This window comes from Crocodylus porosus, unplaced genomic scaffold (genome assembly GCF_001723895.1).
Source record: "Crocodylus porosus isolate Cpor-Errol unplaced genomic scaffold, CroPor_comp1, whole genome shotgun sequence".
NCBI lineage: Eukaryota > Metazoa > Chordata > Crocodylia > Crocodylidae > Crocodylus > Crocodylus porosus.
This window is the reverse complement of record NW_017728929.1, coordinates 5,751,172-5,772,102: the sequence shown is the minus strand read 5'-3', so window position 1 is coordinate 5,772,102 and position 20,931 is coordinate 5,751,172. Positions and strand designations below refer to the sequence as shown.

General features: G+C 45.0%; 1 protein-coding gene across 1 annotated transcript in view; it reads left to right on the top strand.

Annotated features, from left to right (window-relative positions):
* The window catches only part of CUNH3orf70 (chromosome unknown C3orf70 homolog), a 54,129-nt gene that overhangs the window by 5,135 nt on the left and 28,063 nt on the right, over positions 1–20,931 (top strand). Inside the window, exon 2 of the mRNA XM_019543048.1 lies at positions 3–153. Within this exon, the coding sequence (XP_019398593.1) occupies positions 3–153 (151 nt within the window). The remainder of the gene's footprint in view (positions 1–2; positions 154–20,931) is intronic.

The window sequence follows — 20,931 nt, the reverse complement described above, 5'->3', positions numbered from 1 at the left end:
AGAGCGAGAAGCGGGACGAGGCGCAGGCGCTGGCCCGCAGCTGCGCGGGGCGCCCCGACTTCCAGCCGTGCGACGGGCTGTCGCTCTGCGCCACGCACAGCCACGGCCGCTGCTTCCGCCTGCACTGGTGTTGCCACCTCGGCTGGTGCCACTGTGAGTGAGGGGCGCGGGGCGGGTGGGGGGTGCCGCGGGCCCCTCCCTGCCCCCAGCCCGTGCCTGTCCGCCCAACGACCCCCCGGCCGAGCCCATGGGGACGGGGACACCCCTCCCACCGCCCAAGGCAGGACCGTCCCTCGGCCACCTCCTCGCCTGGCACAGGACTACACCCGCCTGCAGAGAAGCAGGGCTGCCAGGGACCTCGACCCCCTCCCCCAGGAAATCCTCGTCCAACCTGTCACTAAAACTACAGGGGCAGCCCTGTCACAGCCCCCCGAGTGGAAGAGAAGTGGGGCTGGGAGCCCGCATCCAGTGCAGCCCCCTGCCCAAGGCAGGATCAGCCCCATCCACACCATCCCAGGAAATCCTTGGCAAGCCTCTTGCTAGGGCTACACCGGCAACCCTGTTGTAGGATCATAGAGAAGTCAGGCTGGAAGGGACCCCCACAGCTTGCATCCAACCCCTTGCCTGCGGCAGGACCTTGCCTATCCAGACCATCCCAGGCAAATCCTCATTTAACCTGTTCCTAAAACTATGCAGGCAACCCTGCTGTAGAATCGGAGAAGTCAGGCTAGAAGAGACCTCCCAGAGCTTGCATCCAGTCCAGCCCCTGCCTCAGGCAGGATCATCCCTATACAAATCTGTCATCTAAACTCTCTACAAGACTACCAGCAACCTTGACACAGCACAGCCCTAACACCTGGACCTGCCACAGAGAAAGCAGGGGAACAAGCTGCAAAGCTGGTTGAACGCAGCCCATATTAAGCATGCACAGAGAGCACCCAGCACAAAGCTGAGGTCCGCGCCTGTTGCCAGTGGGAGCCTGCCATAGCAGTAGGTGTGCACAGCCCCTCTGAATAAGACACAGTACCCTGTGTGCTCCATCACCCTCAATGCCAACTTTTTCCAGTCATGGTGAACCACTATGTCAAGACCGCGGCAAGCTTCCCAGAAGGAGTTCGCCAACAAGTGAATGAATACCTTGAGTTGGACTGGTGCATGCCTTCTGTCTGTGGAAAGCACCCTTGCTCTTATTTTAGGTTTTTGGCAGGATAATGTTGGGGTGCAGGGAGGTTGAATGTTGAGGAAAGGTGCCCCTTGGGGTCAAATGACTACTTTGCCATTCCTCCCCACCCTTGTTTTGATTGATGTAGCTGGTGCTTTTTCCCCTAGCACCTGCCTCTACACAAGGCTAGTCAAAAAGTTAATTTCACAGCAAGCTGTGATCATTCTTGTATCCTCAGCCAGGAAAAAAAAAAACCTATCACTGTTCTGGTCCTCCAGACCTGCAAATAGGTTTTTCTTACACCTACAGGAAATAGAGTAGGCTCATGACCCAGCTTATGCTATTAAAAGCCACTTTTGTGTTTTGCAGGGGGATTCATGATAGCTGTTTTCCTTTATCTAGCAACGTCTTGATATTTTCTTGCTTGGTACCATTGTGTACGTGATCCTCCTTTCCCTGAAACTACTAATGGGATCAGCCTCTTGGTCACGGCAAAACTGTTTCTCCTTCTGAGAACCTGTCTTATCAGAGAAATGTTGCAGGTTTCAGCTGTCATTCTGAAGGATTGTTTTTTCTCACAGTGGTTGTGCCCATGAGGGTTGATAAATTGCAGCATAAAAACCTTACCATTTGTCTGTAGCAGCGCTTCAGCTGCAGGCATTTTTCTAAATGGAGTAGCAAAAAAGTGGCCATCCTGAGAAGTATAGACAATGGCTCCAGAAACAGATGTCTTCCTATAAACAACCTTTCAATTTCAGATTTGTCTTATGAAATCCAAGTGTTGTGGTCTGGACAAATGGTATTTTATTTTTTCTGGCTGTATATTTGCAGGATTTGTAATATTCTGATGATTATTCAGATCAGCATCTTTGGCATTTTCCAAATCTCTTTTGCTGAATGAACTTTAGTTAGCATTCCTCCTGTGCAGTTAGTTGTGCTATCCTCCTCCCCGACTCCTTCAAGTTGTCTTTTCCCATCCAGTTCTTATTTTTGGCTTGGTTTGAATGCTTTGGCTTTTTCTGCCCGTCATTGGCTCTCTCTTTTCTCTGCAGTAGGAATTCTTGGGATATTCAGTGGCATCTTAACACGCTAGTGTATGGAAATAAAGATTGAGCACTTGTGGGTTGGGAGCAATGTGAAGGCATTTCACTTTCCAGTGACAAGGGCTGGAGGTATCTTGCTGGCTTTCTCCCTTGAATTGTGGGCCTCGTTGTTTAATCTTCCACTGTGGGACTGGGCTGCAGTTGAATGGAGGGCAAAAATCTTATTGGTGTTTTATGTGCCAGTGCTCACTAAAATCTTAATTTTTGGAAATTAGGCATGGTGCTGTAGAGGTTGGGATGGCGGAACATGTTGCTCTGCTATCACCATGGAGCAGAGTAGTGGTGCTGAAACAGAGGTGTGAGAGAGGTGATCTAGCAATGGCTCAGAGGTAACATGGAACAGGAGTGAATAATGGGTGATGCAGTGGGCACACGTGTGGGCACAGACGCTTCTCAAGTCTGTGTTGAAGCTGCTTGGGTTGCAGGGGAAAGCAGTTCTCTTGGCATTGGTAGCTGGCTGTGTATTTCCCCCCCTCATGTTTGCCTCATTCTTTTACGGTTTTTTTTTTTTAGGCATATTTATCTAATCACCCTGAAGATCTGAGCTTGACATCTTGGCTAAGGTGATCACTGATCATGCACTATTAGGGTCATTATTATTTTACTCTTTACAAACAACACCTATGTAATTAAAGATACCTTGTACTAAGGAGTGGCTTGTATTTGGCAAAATGTCCATCGCAAGATGTAGTCAGAGGTTAGTTTTTAAATCAATATATAGGCACAGTATATTCTGAATCTGTGGTTTTTCATCGAACACACTAGTGAGCAACTGTATTGACAGAATTCTAGTTAGTGATGCCTACATCTATAGAGTGTCTTTTTTACCTTTTTTTAAAATATTTTCTAAATAAAGGTTTTATTTGAGCTATGCACTTTTAAAGTGAGGCATTCAAAGTATTTGTCAGTAAAAAAACCCCAAAAACAAAATCCTACCATTATAATCAAAGGTTGAAACCCCCTCCCAACACATCCTTCATGTAGTTGTGCTTTTAGGAGTGTCTGACCAGACGCACACACTTGCAATATTCAAACTACTGACATATCTAAGCAATTAATTAATATGTATGGTGTATTAATTATATGTGGTAGTTTCATGCATCTTTAAGGACTGGACTTTTCAAACAAAACGTCTATAAGATCGCAAGTCAAAATAATACTATACTGCATTTATTTAGTGCTTTTCTGAAATCTCAGCAGGCCACAGCGTTGGATAAGAAACTAGAGGGTTGAGATGTTAAGTAACTAGACCAAATTGTCACAGAAAGTAAGTTACTGAGTTGCGAACAATAGTTACAGCCTGAAATGAGAATGCCATGTCAAGGCTCACTCGAACATTGCTGCCTGCTCAGAGATGTCTCCTCTGCTGGTATTTGTTGCTCAACGTGATGTGTACCCCACTGTTCACAAAGTTGCTGCTTGGATTTGTTCTCCATGAGGGATGCCTATTTTAAAATCTCTGCTCCAAGAGTGGGGGGGTGGTGTTATATTTCCCCATCCATCCCATCCCATACAAAACTCTCATTTATTTCAAGATGTCTTGTTTCAGTTGGGCAAGTATTTAAAATTAAATATTGTAATATCTTATCATATACTTAGGGTCTGTATCATCATGTGTATGGACAGGCAACCTTAATCTTATGTCCCCTAATTTTTGAGTGACAAACTTTGCAATCTTAAGTATTTATTTATTTATTTTTAAAACTGCCTTTCTTTTTTTCAACCTAACTTGCAAGTTAGGAACACTCTGGGCAGACAGATCGCATCATGTAGAACCATTTCACCTTTACGTGGGTAACCAGTAAAAGACCCTGAAGCTAAGTCGTGCCCAAAGGGATAGCTATGACACTCCCTGGTGGATCCGCGACTGTACCTGCTCTGCCACAGGGCACCTTGATGGTATAATAATAAATAGGGGGGCTGCCCACAGGCTCTAGGCTTATATACCTCCAGCCTGAACCCTCTTCCGGTCAGGTGAGTCCCTCATTAGCTCCCCCCTGACACCTGTAAGCAGCCTCTCTTAAAGCAGCAACATCCCAGTGCCCTGCAACAGATCCTTAGATCCAGAGCAGAAATCTTTACCGCTTGGCTTAAACGACCGACTGGTGGTAGTAGTCAATGGTAGCAGTAGTAAGCTGTGATGGTCTACCTGGACCACCCCAGAGGGGTGGAGCAAAGGAATTTTTGCTGGTGATTTTCAGTTATATTCAGACAGTAGAGAAATATTGTTCCCTGGGAAGTGAGGTACAATTCCAGGTTGTGGACTGGAGTGTGTCTGGTGCAGTGATTCTCAACCAGGGTACCATAACACCCTGGGGCACCTTGCGAGCCTTTCAGTGGTGCCTCATGTTGCCATGCAATGTTAGCACTGCTAGCTGTGCAGACATGATTCACAAGAGAAACTCAGAAATTTCAACTTGGAGTCCATAGTATTAAAAACATTCTGGCCTGCTGTGGTCTTGTCAGGCCAGGTCTCTCTTGGTCTGCTATATGGTACCATGCCAACAACTAAACTGGGAGCCCCCACCTCTGTTAGCCTGGGTGAGGAGGGTGTGTGGACACCCAGCAGGACTAAAAACAAGACCTGTCAAAGGGCAGATGAGCTCTCTGGGAGCTAACGGCCTTCCGTACCTGGAGAGGAGATGGATGCCACCAGGTCACTGCCTGAAGAATCACCAGTGATTCAAAGCAACTCAGCTAACCTAGGGGGGTTGTTAAGCATCTAAGGTGCCCCAGCAGTCACAGCAGCCTCAGGATTGACTTGACTTGGCTTGGCTTGTGGACTGTTTGAGTTCTTTCCAACAGAAGAATTGCTCTATTATTTTTCCAGAGTCAAAAAATGAGTGAAAACTAAGCTGGCATTTTCCAAGGGGTGCCTTGAGCCTAAAAGGGTTGAGAACCTTTGGTCTAGTGGTTACAAACTCTTCTGCCATGGCCCCCCCACCCCTTCTGATCCTGTTCCCAGCATGGTACTGTCATTTTATCTTTCTGTCCCTTGTGCTTTTCATCCTTCTGCATTTGAATTGAGCAACTGTCTCCTCTTCTGTGCTACTTGAGTGGGAGCAGGGAGCATGACGGGGAGGGAGAGAAGGGGCCGCATTGACGATACTAGCCTTCCCACCATTACTGTTCCTTCCCATGGCCAGGAAGACCAGTTTCAGGAAACATCTTGCTTAGTCCCTGCAACACTGGAATGGGGCATGCTTGATCACTCTGTGGAAATGATGTAGAGGAGCTGTGTGACAAAGTGACATACCTAGACCATATGGAATCGCACAGAATCGAGCTGCCAGCTTGCAACTAACTTCTGCTTAGGATCATAAAAGGTCTGTCCTGGTAATGCCACCTGCCCTTCCCCATATCCAGAGTGGATTAATTTAAAGCAAAGAGATTTAAATTACCATTTCTAATCATGATTTAAATCAGCTAGTAAGGAAGCTTTTATCTAAAAAATAGGTTTTATTTTTGTTCACATTTGTACTTTTAAGCTATTTTCCTAAAGAAACGTTGGTTCTCATTAATAGGTAACTGTTAAACCACATTCATTTTTACTGAAAATTGCCTTTAGTGTAATTTAGCACTTCTTGCTGGTTAGGATTTTGCACAATATGTGCATTTATTTAGGCACTTGCAGCTTTTCTTCAGATCAAATGTTACTTTTTGTATTATGTTAGAAAATTGTGAATGATAAACTGTTTTCCTAATTTTTTTATTTGTGGGTTTTAACAAGCTGTACTTGGATGGAAATTGAAATTTAACTGCAAATGCAGAAGGAATAGCATTTTAAAGGTGCTTATTTGTATATCACATCAAGTGTTTTGGATACTTAAGAAAGAAGTTATCAAAAAATGCTTTACCTTTAAAACTAACTAGTTGTTGTCATTATCGTTATTGAATTGAACAGATTATTTTTGCTTACCATGTCTTCCAAGATTTTAGAAGCAGTGGACATAGCATCTTGTACTTGTTTTCTTCCTTCAATCTAAGAATAAAAAATAAGATTGTCTACTTCAGCTTCCAGTCATTTTTTAAACTTTGATGAGCCAGTGATTGAATACAATGAAAGGATGAACATATATATTCTGTCGGACTTGATGACCCTAAAACCCAGAATCTGTCTTTCTCGCCCCTGCAGAAGAATTTAGTGGTATCAAAGGCTGATTTACTATTTCAGCAAACTGTATTTTAAGGTGCTAACACTTTGACTCCCCCCGTTCACTGCGTGATTTCATTTAAAACACTGACCACAGATACAGTGGGGATATAACTTTTGATGGAACTTAAACTATTATAATAAAAGTGTAATGTAGGTCTTAATGTAGATTGCATCCATTTCAAAATTAATTTTAATAGATTTTTTTCTCAAGTTTGAAAGCCTGAATCTCAAATTCCAGCTTTTTCCCTTGTTCTTAGAAATAGCCCAACTATTTTTTGTGAAAAATCAACAAACAAATTCAACTTGAGGCTGTCCTTGCCATGGTAGATTTCAGCCTGAGTTGCTTGTTTTCAGTTGTTTATAAATTTTGCCAATCTTAAAATAAAACAAGTTAAGCAACCTTAAATTATTGCTACTAGATGCAGCCATACTTGGAGAGATTTTTTTTTTCAAGAACGTGTGGCTGAAATGTTTCAGCTGTAGAAGGCATGACCTATAGAGGGTCTGTTACTTAACAGAGAGCGCAAATAACAGATTATGTAAGTAATATGCGGATTATGCATATTTAGTATCGCCTTTGCTTCAGTGTTTATAGAAAAAGGTAAAACCACATTCTTAACAAAATTAATTTCAACAAGCAGATGGGAGCTCGGGCTAGAATAGGGAAAAGCTATTTAGATAAAATATCTATTCAAGTTAGCAGGGCCTGATGAAATTTACCCTAGACTACTTGAGGAATGGCTTGCAGTTACTTCTGAACCATTAGAAACTCAGCTTTAAGAACTTGTGGATGATGGGAAATGCCCCAGGGGACCTGAGAAAGACAAACATAGTATGTGTCCTCAAAAAAAAGGAAAAAGGGGATCCAGGAAGTTAGAGCAATCAGCTGAATTTTGAGCCCCAAAAGGTCTTTGTAAATTTGTTTGAATAATTTTTTCCAGAATGTAAGGATGATGCAATGATGATAAGAACAGCTAACATTAATTTTTCAAAAATAGAACACATCAAACCATTCTAACTTCCTTTTTTGACAGGGCAGCTGACCTAGTGGAAAGTAGTACATGTGATGTATCTTGACATAAGCATTTTGACACTGTCCCACATGACATCCTTATCAGCCAGTTGGGTCGTAAGGTCTAGCTGTAATTACTGTAGCGCAGGGTTCCAAGTGGAATTTTGACAGGGTCTATCCTGGGCCTAAGTCTATTCAATTAATGACTTGAATGAGGAAATAGAGCATATACACACAAGTCTGCAGATTACACAAAAGTGGGAGGGAGTTGCAAGCCCCTGAATGACAGGACTAGAATTTGAAATGATCTTGACAAGTTAGAAAGATCATCTAAGATAACCAAGATGAAACCCAACGAAGACAAGTGCAGAGAAGCACACTTGAGGGGATAAAAATCCTCTGAGCAAATACAAAATGGTGAATAACTGGCTAAGCAAAAGTACTGTAGAAACATATGCGGGTTATAATCTATCACAAATTATATCAATCCACAAATCGATGGTGTTGTCAAAATATGCCTTATTTTAGTGGGATGTATTGAGGGCGTCTGTCACATGGTCAGATTTCAGGTGGAATATTAGGTGCAGCTTTGTTACCATGTTTCAAGAGGGAGGTAGATGGTTTGTAGGGATTCCAGAGAAAACCAACAAGAATGATAACAACTTTAAAAAACCTGGACCATGAGGAGAGGCTGAAAGATCTGGGTTTGTTGCGAGAGAGATGAATATAGCCTTCTGCTTTGTACAAGATTGTTTTGAAGAGGATGGTGATTACTTGTTCCCTGGGTGAAGGACAATATAAAAATCAGCTTGGTTTTCAGCAAAGATGATTTAGTTTAGATATGAGGAGACACTTTCTACCAATAAAAGTAGTAAAATATAGGAACAACCTTCCTTGTATGCATGTGTGTGGAATCCTCTTCACTGGAGGTCTTAAAAACTGGTTATACAAATATCCATTGGACATAATCTAGGTATATATGAACCTGCCTCATATATGGGCATCTCCTGTGCAGCCTGCAGGCCAAAAAGGTTGGGCACTGCTGGACTAAATGATTTCTCGAGGTTCCTTCCAGAGCAACGTTCCAGTGAGTCTGGAGACAGACTGATTGTTTTCCCCTACCCCCACCTATGTGTTCTCCCCAGATAATGATCTTTATAGTAATCTAAACCTGCAAATACTTTGTTACTTTTCTTTCTAGAGAATGAGGCAACTTTGGGGTTTAATTCCAATTTGAAACAATAATTTAAAAAAAATTGCTTGCATAGCTTACAACTTTTAGTTCATTTGAAACTGGATTTTATTAGACTTCTTATTTAAATTTTTTAACACAATTTTTAGTGCTAAGAATCTATCTTGCACTGCCAGCACAGTGCTCAAAATGGATTTGGGGAGCTGTGGCATATAATGGAGAGCTGTCTGAATCTTTAAAGAGAGGAAGGCACGTCTGCATTTGTTAGCAAGTTATACAGGGTGACTTAAAAAAATCCTTTTCGTATCTGATTCCTGGGACTATTAAACTTATTGCTGGATACGTGAAGGCTTTGGTTGATGAAAGCTCCTTTGAAATACTATTTTCTGTTACTGACACGCTCTCTCACCTGGGGCAACTCACTTAAAATGTACTTATACTCTGAAAAACAACATTACCATAATCAATAGATTTATTCCCCGTGTGTTCAGAATCTTTATCTGCTTGCATTAGTGACAAAAATAATTTAGCATTGTGGAACCAGTTGGCTATAGAAATAATTGTTATAGAATGTACAAAAAACCCGATTCCCACAATACCACTTTTCTTAGTGTCTTTTTGGCTAGAATTGTACTCTAAGTTCTAGCTGGAAATATGTATGGTTTCCCAGCTCTAAACTGTAAGTGATAGCTGGCTTGCAACATTATAGATTATTTAATACCTGTAAAGCCTTCAGATCTTATATGAACAGTGCTATATAGCTGCAAAATATAACCGTTTCCAAGCTGAAAAGGTCCTTCAGGATCTAGTCAGATTACTTGGAGTTTCATACATTTTAAGGAAGGTGCAACTAGTATTATGATCACCCAGTCTGGTCATAAACATAACCCAAGTGACAGAACTTGATAAAGTGGAAGAAATTATTCTTTCCTATCATGGAACTGAACGAAGTAGAGTCTACTAACTTGTAGATATACTAAAATGAATTGCAAATTAATAGTCTAAGGGACTTTATCCCTTGGCTAATCTGTTCTAATGGTTAAATACCTCTGTTATTTAAAAGTTAAATTTTCATTCCTAGTTTTTCAAACTTCATTTTTCAAATCTCTGGGTCTCCTTAAGCCCATTTTTTCTGTGTCTAAGAGCTTCCCCAAATAAATATCTTCTCCCTGTTTACATGCTTAAAAATTCTAGTCACCTCTTCCCCTTTGATATTCCAAGCACTATGATTGGCTAGTCTGACCACCTGCAAGGAATTTCATGGGATAATTTCTGTTTGAGCAAGAGCATATCTTTTTACAAAGCTATTCCCAGGCTTGACTGCAAGATTTCAAAGGATGGAGAATCTACCATACTCCTAAATTATTCCAATAGTTAATAGGGGTGTAGGTTGTAGCAGTGCTGGTCTAAGGACATAGGCAGACAAGGTTGTTTGGGTGATTCTGATATTTTTTATTAGACCAACTTAAAGAGTTGGAAAAAAAATTTTAAGAAGCTTTCGAGTTCAAAAACCCTTTGTCAGGCTGAGGGAGTTTCAGCAGTTAGTGTGTGCTCTTCTTGGATGGAATGAAAAGCAAAGCAGCCAACTATTTAAGTTGGCCTAATAAAAGATACCAGATTCACCCAAAGAACCTTGTTTCTAATAGTTAATTATGCTCCTGTTAAAAATTTTACTTATTTCTAGTCTGAATTTGTTTGGCTTCAACTTAAAGCCATTGGATCATGTTATGCTTTTCTCTGCTACACAATCTTCTCCTCACAGTCTTAAAGGCCATTGCCAGGTGCCTCTTAATCTTCCTTTTTGTGAGCTAAATAGATTTTGTTCCTTTACTGTCACTGTATGTTAGATTTTCCATACCCCAGGCCATTGTAGTTTTTCTTTGAAGTCTCTCCAATATTTCAACATAACATCCTTTTTAAATGTGGACATAGACCTGCACACCTTCTTCCAGCAATTTTGCTAATACCATCCAGAAAGTGGTGGACCCCTTACTTGGAGGAAGGATTAGGTAGTGCCTCATGGCAGAGGTATAGCTGTGCTGTGAGGTCATATGGACGGGACTGATCTTTTTGAGGCAAGGGAGGGGTATCATCTCTGTGACACGACTGGGGTGCACTCACTTTCAACACTGTCCTTGAGCTCCAAACCTCTCTCACTACCATCTGCTGCTTGACCACCAAGAACAAGCTGAGATTTGCCATTGGGCCAATTTTTTAGTCCCACGAACCTCAGTAGCACCTGTCTCTTACTAGCTCTAGCAGAGGAGATTTTGCCAGCTTAAAGAATCATGCCCATGTCTGGCTTGTGTCAAATTAATATGGGCCCTCACTCCCATGGAGTGACTAGATGGAATTGTCACCTGCTCTTAAATCACACTTGCCACAGACAATCAGGTATAAGAAAAATTGCAAAAGGATTTATTACATAAAGAAGAAAAATTATAAAAATGGCAACCATATATTGAGACTGAAATATGAGAACCATCCTCCCCTCAACTCCCTCATAGGAATTAGTTATCATCATCATTTCCCTTAAGATGCAGCTTGTGCCTCTGACCTGTGTAAGAGGTTTCTGCAAGCAGCCTTTCAGCTTGCACTGTCCAGCTTTTGTAAGTTGGGGGACTAAGTCATCCAAAGCCCATGGATCCTTAGACAGTTATTTTCCTCTCAAGGCATGCCTTAAGCATCCAACTGTATCCATTCATCCACATTCTTCTCTTCAGTTTTGGGAGGCATGCAGATAACATCCTCCCCCAGGTGCGTATCTGTTTGACAGATCAGATATTATTCATCATTCAGTTACATCTAGAAAACATTGACATCCATTCAGACATATAGACAGCTAATCCAATATTCTTAGCTATCAATTATTCCAGAGAGCTATAGTCAGTCACTTACTCTCTCCAGTGATGAGAAACATGGGACTTGAATTAGACTTCTTTCCAGCTAATTCTTTCCTTTGAAATCTAAATCACCATTAGCAGGGACAGGATTCAGTTTACATATGCACCCATTTTCTTGGTTGACCAAATGAAGAGTCATCTCATATGCAAATTCTCAGAGTTTACTTTTCTTCAACCAGGTAGGCATTGTTTGTTCCTCTTAGGTGTGAATAGCTGTGGTCCAGCTTGAAGCTTAAACAGTAATTGACTAGCTAATAAAAATATATTATACATTGTGCATACTCTGCGGGTGTGGGGAGATCAGTGGATGTGGTATACCTTGACTTCAGCAAGGCTTTTGATATGGTCTCCCACAACATTGTCACAGGCAAACTAAGGAAGTATGAGCTGGATGAACAGACTATAAGGTGGATAGAAAACTGGCTGGATCTCTGGGCACAAAGGGTAATAATCAGTGGCTCAATGTCTAGTTGGCAGTCAGGATTGAGTGGAGTGTCCCATGGGTTGCTCCTGGAGCTGGTTTTGTTCAGTAATTTCATCACTGACCTGGAAGATAGGATGGAGTACACGGTCAGCAAGTTTGCAGATGACACCAAGCTGGGGGGAAGAGTAAATACACTGGAGGGTAGGGGTAGGATTCAGAGAGATCTCGACAAATTGAGGATTGGACCAAGAGAAATCAATCTCATGAGGTTCAGCAAGGACAAGTGCAAAGTCCTGCACTTAGGATGGAACGGCGTGGGGTCTGACTGGCTGTGCAGCAGCTCTGCAGAAGAGGACCTGGGGGTTAAAGTGGAGAAGAAGATGAATATGAGCCAGCAGTGTGCCCTTATTGCAAAGAAGGCTAATGGCATACTGGGCTGCATTGGTAGGGGTGCTGCCAACAGATCAAGGGAAGTGATTCTTCCTCTCTTATTTAGCACTGGTGAGGCCCCACCTGGATTATTGTGTTCAGTTTTGTGCCCCCCACTACAGAAAGGATGTGGACTAATTGGAGAGAGTCCAATGAAGGGTAATAAAAATTGTTAGGGAGCTGGGGCACATTACTTGTGAGGAGAGGCTGAGGGAACTAAGCTTTTTTTAGTCTAGAGAAGTGAAGACTGGGAAGAGATTTAATAGCAGCCTTTAACTACCTGATGGGTGGTTCCAAAAAGGATAGAGCTAGGCTGTTCTCAGTGATAGCAGATGACAGGACAAGGAGCAATGGTCTCAAGTTCCAGCAAAGGAAGTTGAGGTTAGATATTAGGAAAAACTTCCCTACTAGGAGGGTTGTAAAGTACTGGAACAGGTTATCCAGAGAGGTGATGCACTTTCTATCCTTGAAGAGTTTTAAGAACCAGCTGGACAAAGCCTTGGCTGGGATGATCTAGGTGGTGCTGGTACTGTTTGAGCATGGGGTTGGACTAGATCAGGGGTAGGCAACTCCCCAGCACGGGTACCAGAGCATAGTACACAAAAGCATTTTGTTTGGCATGCAGTAGGGCACAGGGATGTTTTTCCCCTGCACACCGTCAGCAGTCAGGTGGGAAGTGAATTAAGTCTGTTGGTTGAGTGGTGGGATGGGTGCCCAGTGAAACAGTAAAGGAAGAGTGGTTGACTGTATGGCAAATGCAAGCAGCTCCTATTCTCTACAGTTCAAACAGTGTGGTAATAAGTGCTAAATGCAAATTGGGAATTTCTCAAAGGCCCGAGTCATCATCTTCTGTAATCATTCACAGTCAAGGATGATAATCTTCCATGATTATCTGATCTGTGGGTACGCCTAGGTATTCACTAATGTGCCTTAGATACTGCACATTTAGTTTAGTTAGTACTTTACTAAGCAAGTACTAAATGCTCAGTAACTAGAGTTACTGTGCAGTAGTGCCAACACACATTTAGTTTTGTGATGCTTACTGCGCATTAACCTAATAACACAGTAGGCTATTAGCACAGTTTTTTAACTGCCATACTACTGTGCAGTGTTATTAGCCTAATACGCAGTAAATGTTTCATGTAGATGCACCCTGCATATCCAAACTGATGAGACCTATCCAGGATTGACAGACCCTACTGCAGACCTGAGTAAAGGCTGTGTGAGTGTGTACCTTAGAGGTCTTGGTTTTCTTCATTTTGGAAGTCTGAATGCCAGGCTCCTAAAAGGTGTGAAGTACAGAAGAGCAACTTTAAACCCATGTTAAACGTGTCTTTTAGTCAACAAATACTTTAGTTTTTCTGAGCAGAAAGAAGAATGCTATTTACAGGAACTAGGCACTATTTGCTTAGAGCAGTGAAGTGTGTCTGTAGCCCAGATGCTGCTGTGGTGGGTGAAGATAAAGGACACTGGTGGTTTCTTGAGTGCTTCTCTTGTTCCTGTATGCTTGGGGAACTATAGCGTTTTGGCTGTGGTTTGAAGTGTTTGAGTGCATAGTAGCTTACAGGAGCAGTGAGTGGTATGACAGCCTTAGTTGGTGCCCCAGAATCTTGACCGTGTGGGGATTACAGTGATTTTAAGCAATCAGAACCCCTGGTGTTAGTCTCCTTCTCCCCTCTCAACTGAATCTCACAATACAGGCACCCAACGGTCACCGTTTCCTGCCCTTGCTCCCCTTCCCACATCACATGGAACACCTTGCATGCAGGTCATGCATTTCCTTGGGACCTAGTTTCAGGTATCACTTGGAGTAATAACCATGTCCCTCTGGCCCCTCCAGGTTTCCCTGTCCCTACCTAGCCAGGTCCCCTTGCCTATGCCAGCAGGCCTCCCCTACTTCCAGACAGTTCTCCCAGCACACAGTGATGTCACAAGCCTTTTTACATATGTTGCTTTATAAAAAGCTTAAATTTTCCTCTGCTTCCCCTTGCCCCCTTATTATGATCCCTTCCCTCCTACCCCTTGCCTGGAGCATACATGGCTGAGACAGAGACACTCACCAGCTTCTCCCTTCCTCCAAATAGCAAGGCTTCCTATAACAGGGGGCCTTCTCAGGGTGACTTCCCTGTGGCCCACCCACCTGTTTTTGGGCTAAGTGCCTGCCTTCTTGCCCACCATGCCTTGTTGGTAATTGATTAATTACTGTTAGTTGAGCAGGAGGCTGCCCATTTCTTGCCCCGATGCCAGAGGGCGCTATCTGCAGCTTGGTTCCTCCCCTGCACCAGAGCCCAAGCCTCACAGATGGCATCCAGATGTTTTCACAATTGGCAGCCCCACACTGGGCCCCGTAATCCTAGTGTTGAGCCCCTCTATGATCCCTCCATTCCAGTGGCCTAATCTGCCTTCATCCTGGGCAACATAGCTCCCTGAGCTGCTTCCCCTTCGGGTGTGGTCTCCCCAGGGCCTTTGGCTCACTAGCCTTGGCCTCGCCTCCAGGCCAGTTGGGACCCCAAGCCCTCAGGTCTTGGGCATCCCTCGTAGTGGGCCCCCGGCCCTTCAACCCTTCTGGCCCTGGCCCCAGCATGGGCCAGTCAGGGGAAGTCCAGACAGGAGTGAGTCTGTGGCCTTTTCACCCTCCTTCTCTGGGGGTCCACCCTCCAGACCTTACAAAGGGGTAACCCACCCAGTTGTGTGAACTGGGATTAAGGCACCCCAACCTGCCTTTCACCAGGGTGGTAGCTGGCCTGACATTTACTGGGGGCTCCTGCACCACTGGGAGCCCCACCAGGCCACCCACTCCCAGCAGGGCGTAGTTTTAGGTCATACCCAGGACCAGGAGCCTCCTGACCACCCTACAGCTCCTCCCTTACCTCCAGTTGATATCAACAGCTCTACAACTAGGCAATGTTGTTACCTGGCCTCCCAGCAGCAAACTGACCTGTTTATATGGGCAGCCCTAGGTTCAAAATGGCTGCCCTCATCAGGCACCTGGTGGCTGCTGCCTTCAGGCCCTTAAAGTGGCGGCACAAGCAGTGCCCTGCCACACTCCCACACAGATGAAGGAGAGGATGCAATGCCTCCATGAAGGAAGTGGCCACCAGATCCTGGTCTACTTGGAGGAAGAGAGACAGGGGCTCAGACCAACCTTGGGAGTCGCAGGTTTCCCAGGTCCTGACACTGATGTGGGGGTGATTCGCACACCACTCCTCATTTGCCCTTAGGTTCTTCCCAGCCCGAGGACCCAAACTCCTCTCCCTCCACTCTGCTTTCTCTTAATCCCACTCCCCTCCCAGCACACATTCACATGTGTAATTTATTTTCTTTTCAAAAGCTCGCCGAGAGCCTTCCAAACTTCCTTTTGTGCTCAGATTACTTTCTTTCCTGTACCTTTTTTTTGATGGAGGCAGATTGTTGCAACGTATGTCTCTTTTTTCAGATTTCTGCCAAGGGTTGGATTCAACCTGATGCTGGCTTCTGTGCATCCCTTTAAGCTACATAGCTTATGTGAAAACTTGCAGACTACCAAGGCTTTTGGCTCATCTGTCTGTGCACTCACTGTTTAGCTTATAAGCATTTGGCTTCAAGGACAGGCACAGGCTTCATTTATTTATTTATTTTGTTCCAAATACCATTTTCAGTGTTGCTTCCCTGAATGAACGGTGCATACCAGGTGCTGTCTAGGGGGGAAAGTCAAGCTACGAAACCATTTGGGGCACAGTCAGGGCTCTAGGTTTGGTTACCAAGTGTGTGAGACATGCTTGGTAGAATTTATCAGCTTTAAGCAAAGCTGATTGTGGGGAGGTGAGCTTCAAGGTTTCAAGGGACCTGCTCATTGGACCCCCAGCATTAGTTTGCTAGCCCAAAAGACAGGCCAAATGTCAAAGCCGTGTGGGTAAGCATGTGGTTTTCAGAGCACTCAGGGAAGTTGGCTGCTTAAAGAGGAAAGGTTTCTCAGCCTTAGTTACAGCTGAGCTGGCATTCCACTATCATGACTTCATATTCAACTCTAATAAATTGCATGTGTGGATGCACCCAGTTTAGCATCCAGATTGTGGTAGCATGGGTCTTTCCTTCTTTACCACCCCATAAGACATGTCAAATGCAGACTTGTTTTCTCTGTTTTCGTCTACATCATTGCTAGTGTTGCCGTATTTACTCAAATCTAAGATGATCCTGAATTTAAGATGACCCCCACCAACAATTAGATTCTATATATGGAAAATTTCTAATTTTGTTATAATTTTTCAGGTATAGGATGATAATCTTAAGTATCAGAAAGTTTTCTTAAATTTGTACCCCCCCACCTTGCCCTCTGCCCCTTCTGCTTCTTCCCCCCTGCAGCCTTCCTGTCTGCTTGCCATCTGCTCCACAAGCCCAGCTCCCCACAGCCTCTGCCATTTCCCTCCCAATCCTCCTGTCTCTGCCTCTTCCCCACCTGACTACCCAGTTTCTGCCTCTCCGCCCATCCTCCCTTTACTGTCAGACGCTGCTTAGGCTCTGTTCCTTCCTGGAGCATGGCACATAGAAGCATAGCCCCTGCCGGCCGTGCATCAGTGTCAGCTTTGATGGGCTGGGTAGAGGTTGGAGTTCCACGTGCTTCATGCCAGGGAGGGAATCCAGCCTGAGCTGGAGCCAAGCTGCACCTGACAGTAAGGGAGGGAGGGGGCCAGGGGCTCAGAAGCTGCAGAGGGAGTGTGGAGTTGCGGGGCAGGAGGCTGCTGTAGGTTCGGCCCCAACCTGGGTTCAGAGTCAGAGCTGCAGCAGCTGCCTGCCACCGCCCTTGCTTTGTACGGAAATCTGAGACAAGCCCCGCCCCCAAGCTGGTGGTGGTGGGAGGGAGGACACCTCATCTTAGATTTGAGTAAATATGGTAACGTGAGCCCAGGTTATCTGATCTGTGCAGAGTAACACCCTACATCTAAGGGGGATTTTCCACTCACACTTGCTTTGTGAGATCTATCAGTTTGGCAAGTTTTAATTCATTTAATGTGTTGCGCTAACTGGTATTAGAGTATGCTAAATTTTAATGAGACTGCTATGCCATCTACTAACTGCCTGACAGAATTCCTAGTGTATTATGCCTTTATCGGCTAACCTTATTGTTTGTGTTATTGCAAGACCTATGTTCCATAAAACCAGACTGATTGGCACCAATTATGCTGCCATTCTTTACCCAATTTCATCTTGTATCTGCCTTCATCCAGGATCAATGTCAGGTTCACCAGTCTGTAGCTATTAAGGTCATCCGCCTTACCTTTTTGAACTACTGATACAACAGCCAGATTAAGGTCACATCACTCATGCCAGCTAGCTGTTTGGGGAGTTGACAATGTTCAGTACAGAAAATGGTGAAAGTAGGACGTAACAATTGGGGGTGAAAGCTCTGAAATCTGCTTTGGGTTAGTCGTAGGAACTTTAACATATCAGAAGGGAAAAGGAGGGGCTGGGTTTTGTTCTACAACAACAGCAATCATAGCAAGCACTTATATAATACGTTTTTTATTAGAGATCAGGGCTGGCCAACTTCTAAGTAGCCAGGGACCACAGCCCTAGGTTGGGCTCCAGGCCATGCACCCACATGGCCCCAGGTTCACCCTCAAGTGAGCAGGCTGGGGTGTTCCACATCACACTTCCCCATCCCCTTGGGTAGGTGCAGGAAGCAGAGGAGAGAGGGGGAACCTGGAGATTCAGTCTGCTATTGCAGCCGGAGCAATGTGGGGAGTGGTGGCAGCTGAGTGTGAGCCCAGGGGTCATAACTTAACCCCTCATGATCCATGTGCAGCCAGAAGGCCATCAGTTGGACAGCCCTGCTGGAGATCATTAATGCAATATTGGTCAAAATCACCAAGCCACGTGCTGCGCTGGCTGGGGTTTCACATTCACAGATGGGGTTCTAATAGATCCCTGCTCCTCATTAAGATAATAGGCAGGAGCAACCATAAATTTCTAGCCCCAGGATAAGTTGGAATAGCAAGCGGGAGTTCTGAAGCCAAATGCTGGCATGATGACCCAGAGCTGGCGGCTTCTGCATGAGGTCTGGCAGATTGGCAGGAAGCACTCAGCAGTTGGCAGAAGACTTGCAGAGATGGCATTCTGCCAACAAAGATAGACTGGGTTTGTAGGAATGCCAGCAATTCGAACTGGGTGATGCGTCTCCAGGCACCTCGAGGGAGTGCAGCTTCTGTGAAGGAGTCTGCATACATTTCCTTACAGTCAGTGCATTTCCTGCAGTTCCCCATTTGTGAGAATGTCTGCCCCTCTGCTGGTGACAGCCCTCTCCCAGTCTCCAGAGCAAAGTGCTTCACTCCCTGCCTCCCCATGTCCACATTGCAGCTGGTGTAAGCTATCAGCAGAAGTGGATGAGCTGGTTCCCAATATGGAGCCCTTATGCAATGCCTCCCATGCTGCTTGGGCCATGGTGAGTTACTGCACGTGCCCCATCTCCCATGTGCTCTCAGAAGCTGCTGGGTTTCCCTTTTCTTCTGTATCCTGCACACCAGCATTTTTTAAAATACAATATATATTTTCTTTACAAAAACAGCCTTGTGCACCACTCAGAGTGCGAAAAGCCTCTGAGGCTATTGCTCGCTGCTGTCCCTTCTGCAGAACTAATGGGGTAGCTGCAGGTGTGCTACTGGGCCTTCATTTCTTTCACAGCCTCCAGCTCTGGCACATCATCCACCTGAGGCTGAGATGCAGCCTTACAGAGAATGCAGCAAGCAATCGGTGTGCAAAGGTTTTATAGCTGTAGAGTAGAGTCTCATGTGTCTGAGGGAACCATCTTAGCGCTGTAGGACGCCAGAGGTCCCTGCTAAGGGCTCAGAGAACTGCTGAGCCCTTTGGGAAACCAGGGTCTGGCTATGATGGCTGGAAGTCCAAGATGGCAGCGGCGGTGGGAGAGGACCTGCTTCTTTTTCCTTTAACAGGACAGTGGTCATTTAACTAGAACAGGGGTTGGCAGTGTATGGGCCATGGGCCCAATCCATCCTTTGGAGCTGCTGAGTCTGGCCTACAGAGCTGTGCAGCTGTGTCTGTGCTATGGCTAGGTAATGGGTAGGTGGAAGCTATGCTTGCACTGCTGCCATTTCTCCTGGTTTCTGCTCTCCAGCAGCAGCACAGGCACAGCTTCCATCTGATGGGGAACTGAGTTGGCACTGGGCAGCTTCCAGCTGTGCCCACACTGCCCCTTGTGGGTGGGGAGCTGGGGAGAAGGGACAGCAGCAGCCTAGGCAGGTCCCAGCTGCCTGATCCCAGCACAGCTTCTCACCAGCTGGAAGCTGCACTTATGCCCCAGCCAGGGAGCAGGGGCCTGGGAAAAGTAGTAATGGCACAGCTTCCAGCCACAGGCAAACCCCTCTTGCTGCAAACACACCGGCAAAGCCACCTGACCCACGCCAGTCTGGAGCCAGGTGGTTCCAACTTCAAAAGGTTGCTGGCCTTATTAAGCAGAGGCAGTGTTTTAAAGTGCACACGTCATGCCAGTGATGTTACCTGGAGCCCACTCCAGTGGAGCTCTGTGCTAGAGTACCTGGGACTGCCACAGACATGGCCATCATGGCAAGACTCTGGTGATGGTCCATGATGACTGCTGCAGCATTCATACTGCCATGATGTTCATGTAGAAATAGTGTTGGAGGCCTGCAGTACTTGTCCTTGGTGTTTTTAAAGGTCTTTGTGCCATGCCCAGGTTGGAAACAAAATGGGCAGTGGTACCAAAGTCCCTCATGACCATCTGCTGAGTTTGCCTGTCTCTGGGAAAGGGGACATATTCCCTGAACTTGTTGACCAGAGCCTACTGGAAGCAGTCAACCTGCCAGGACTTTTTTACTTAAATTCGTAGCAGCTCTGGTTGAGGAGACAAATAGAGATACTAAACCTTAATACCCCATATGATGTGTCTGAGGTCAGGATGCAGTGTCTTTCAGAATCCTACCCTAAATGAACAGGGTGTAAAGCGAAGACAGCTTGAGATTCCTTTGCTGATCTGCTTATCACAAAATTCCAGATGCTTCAAAATCTACAAGAAAAGCAGTCTTGTCATTTATGATCTAAAACATCTCGGTGTTTCACAAGCAGAGTCCTTGGGCTTCTGGGCCAGATGGGGTTTTGGGGATTTGCTTGTCAAATGAGTATAAAAGGAGGGAGCTGCAAAATGCCTGCATTTTAATTCTGACACAGAAATCAGAGCAACTCACAGGCTCTGAAAGACTTGACTAACTAGATGGGGAATTTTCAGGACAAGCACTCTCAATTGGATGTTTTCTGGAAAGGTGCCTGGTCTTAGTTGGAAAATGATCTGGAAAGGATGAATGAACAAAGTCCTTGGGGATTAAAGCATGCAAAGATTTCACATGATAGGCATTTGACTATGACTCCTATTTCAGGTGGTCTCTCTGGAAGTACTGGAACTGCAGGAACATTCAAAGCAGTGATTATGAGCAGTATACAGGACCCTAGCAGACAGGGGAGGGCTGATTTTCCAGCTGCTATCACAGAAGTGCTTGTAAAGGTAATTTGCTGCTCAGGCAACACAAAAGGAGCTTCTCTCTT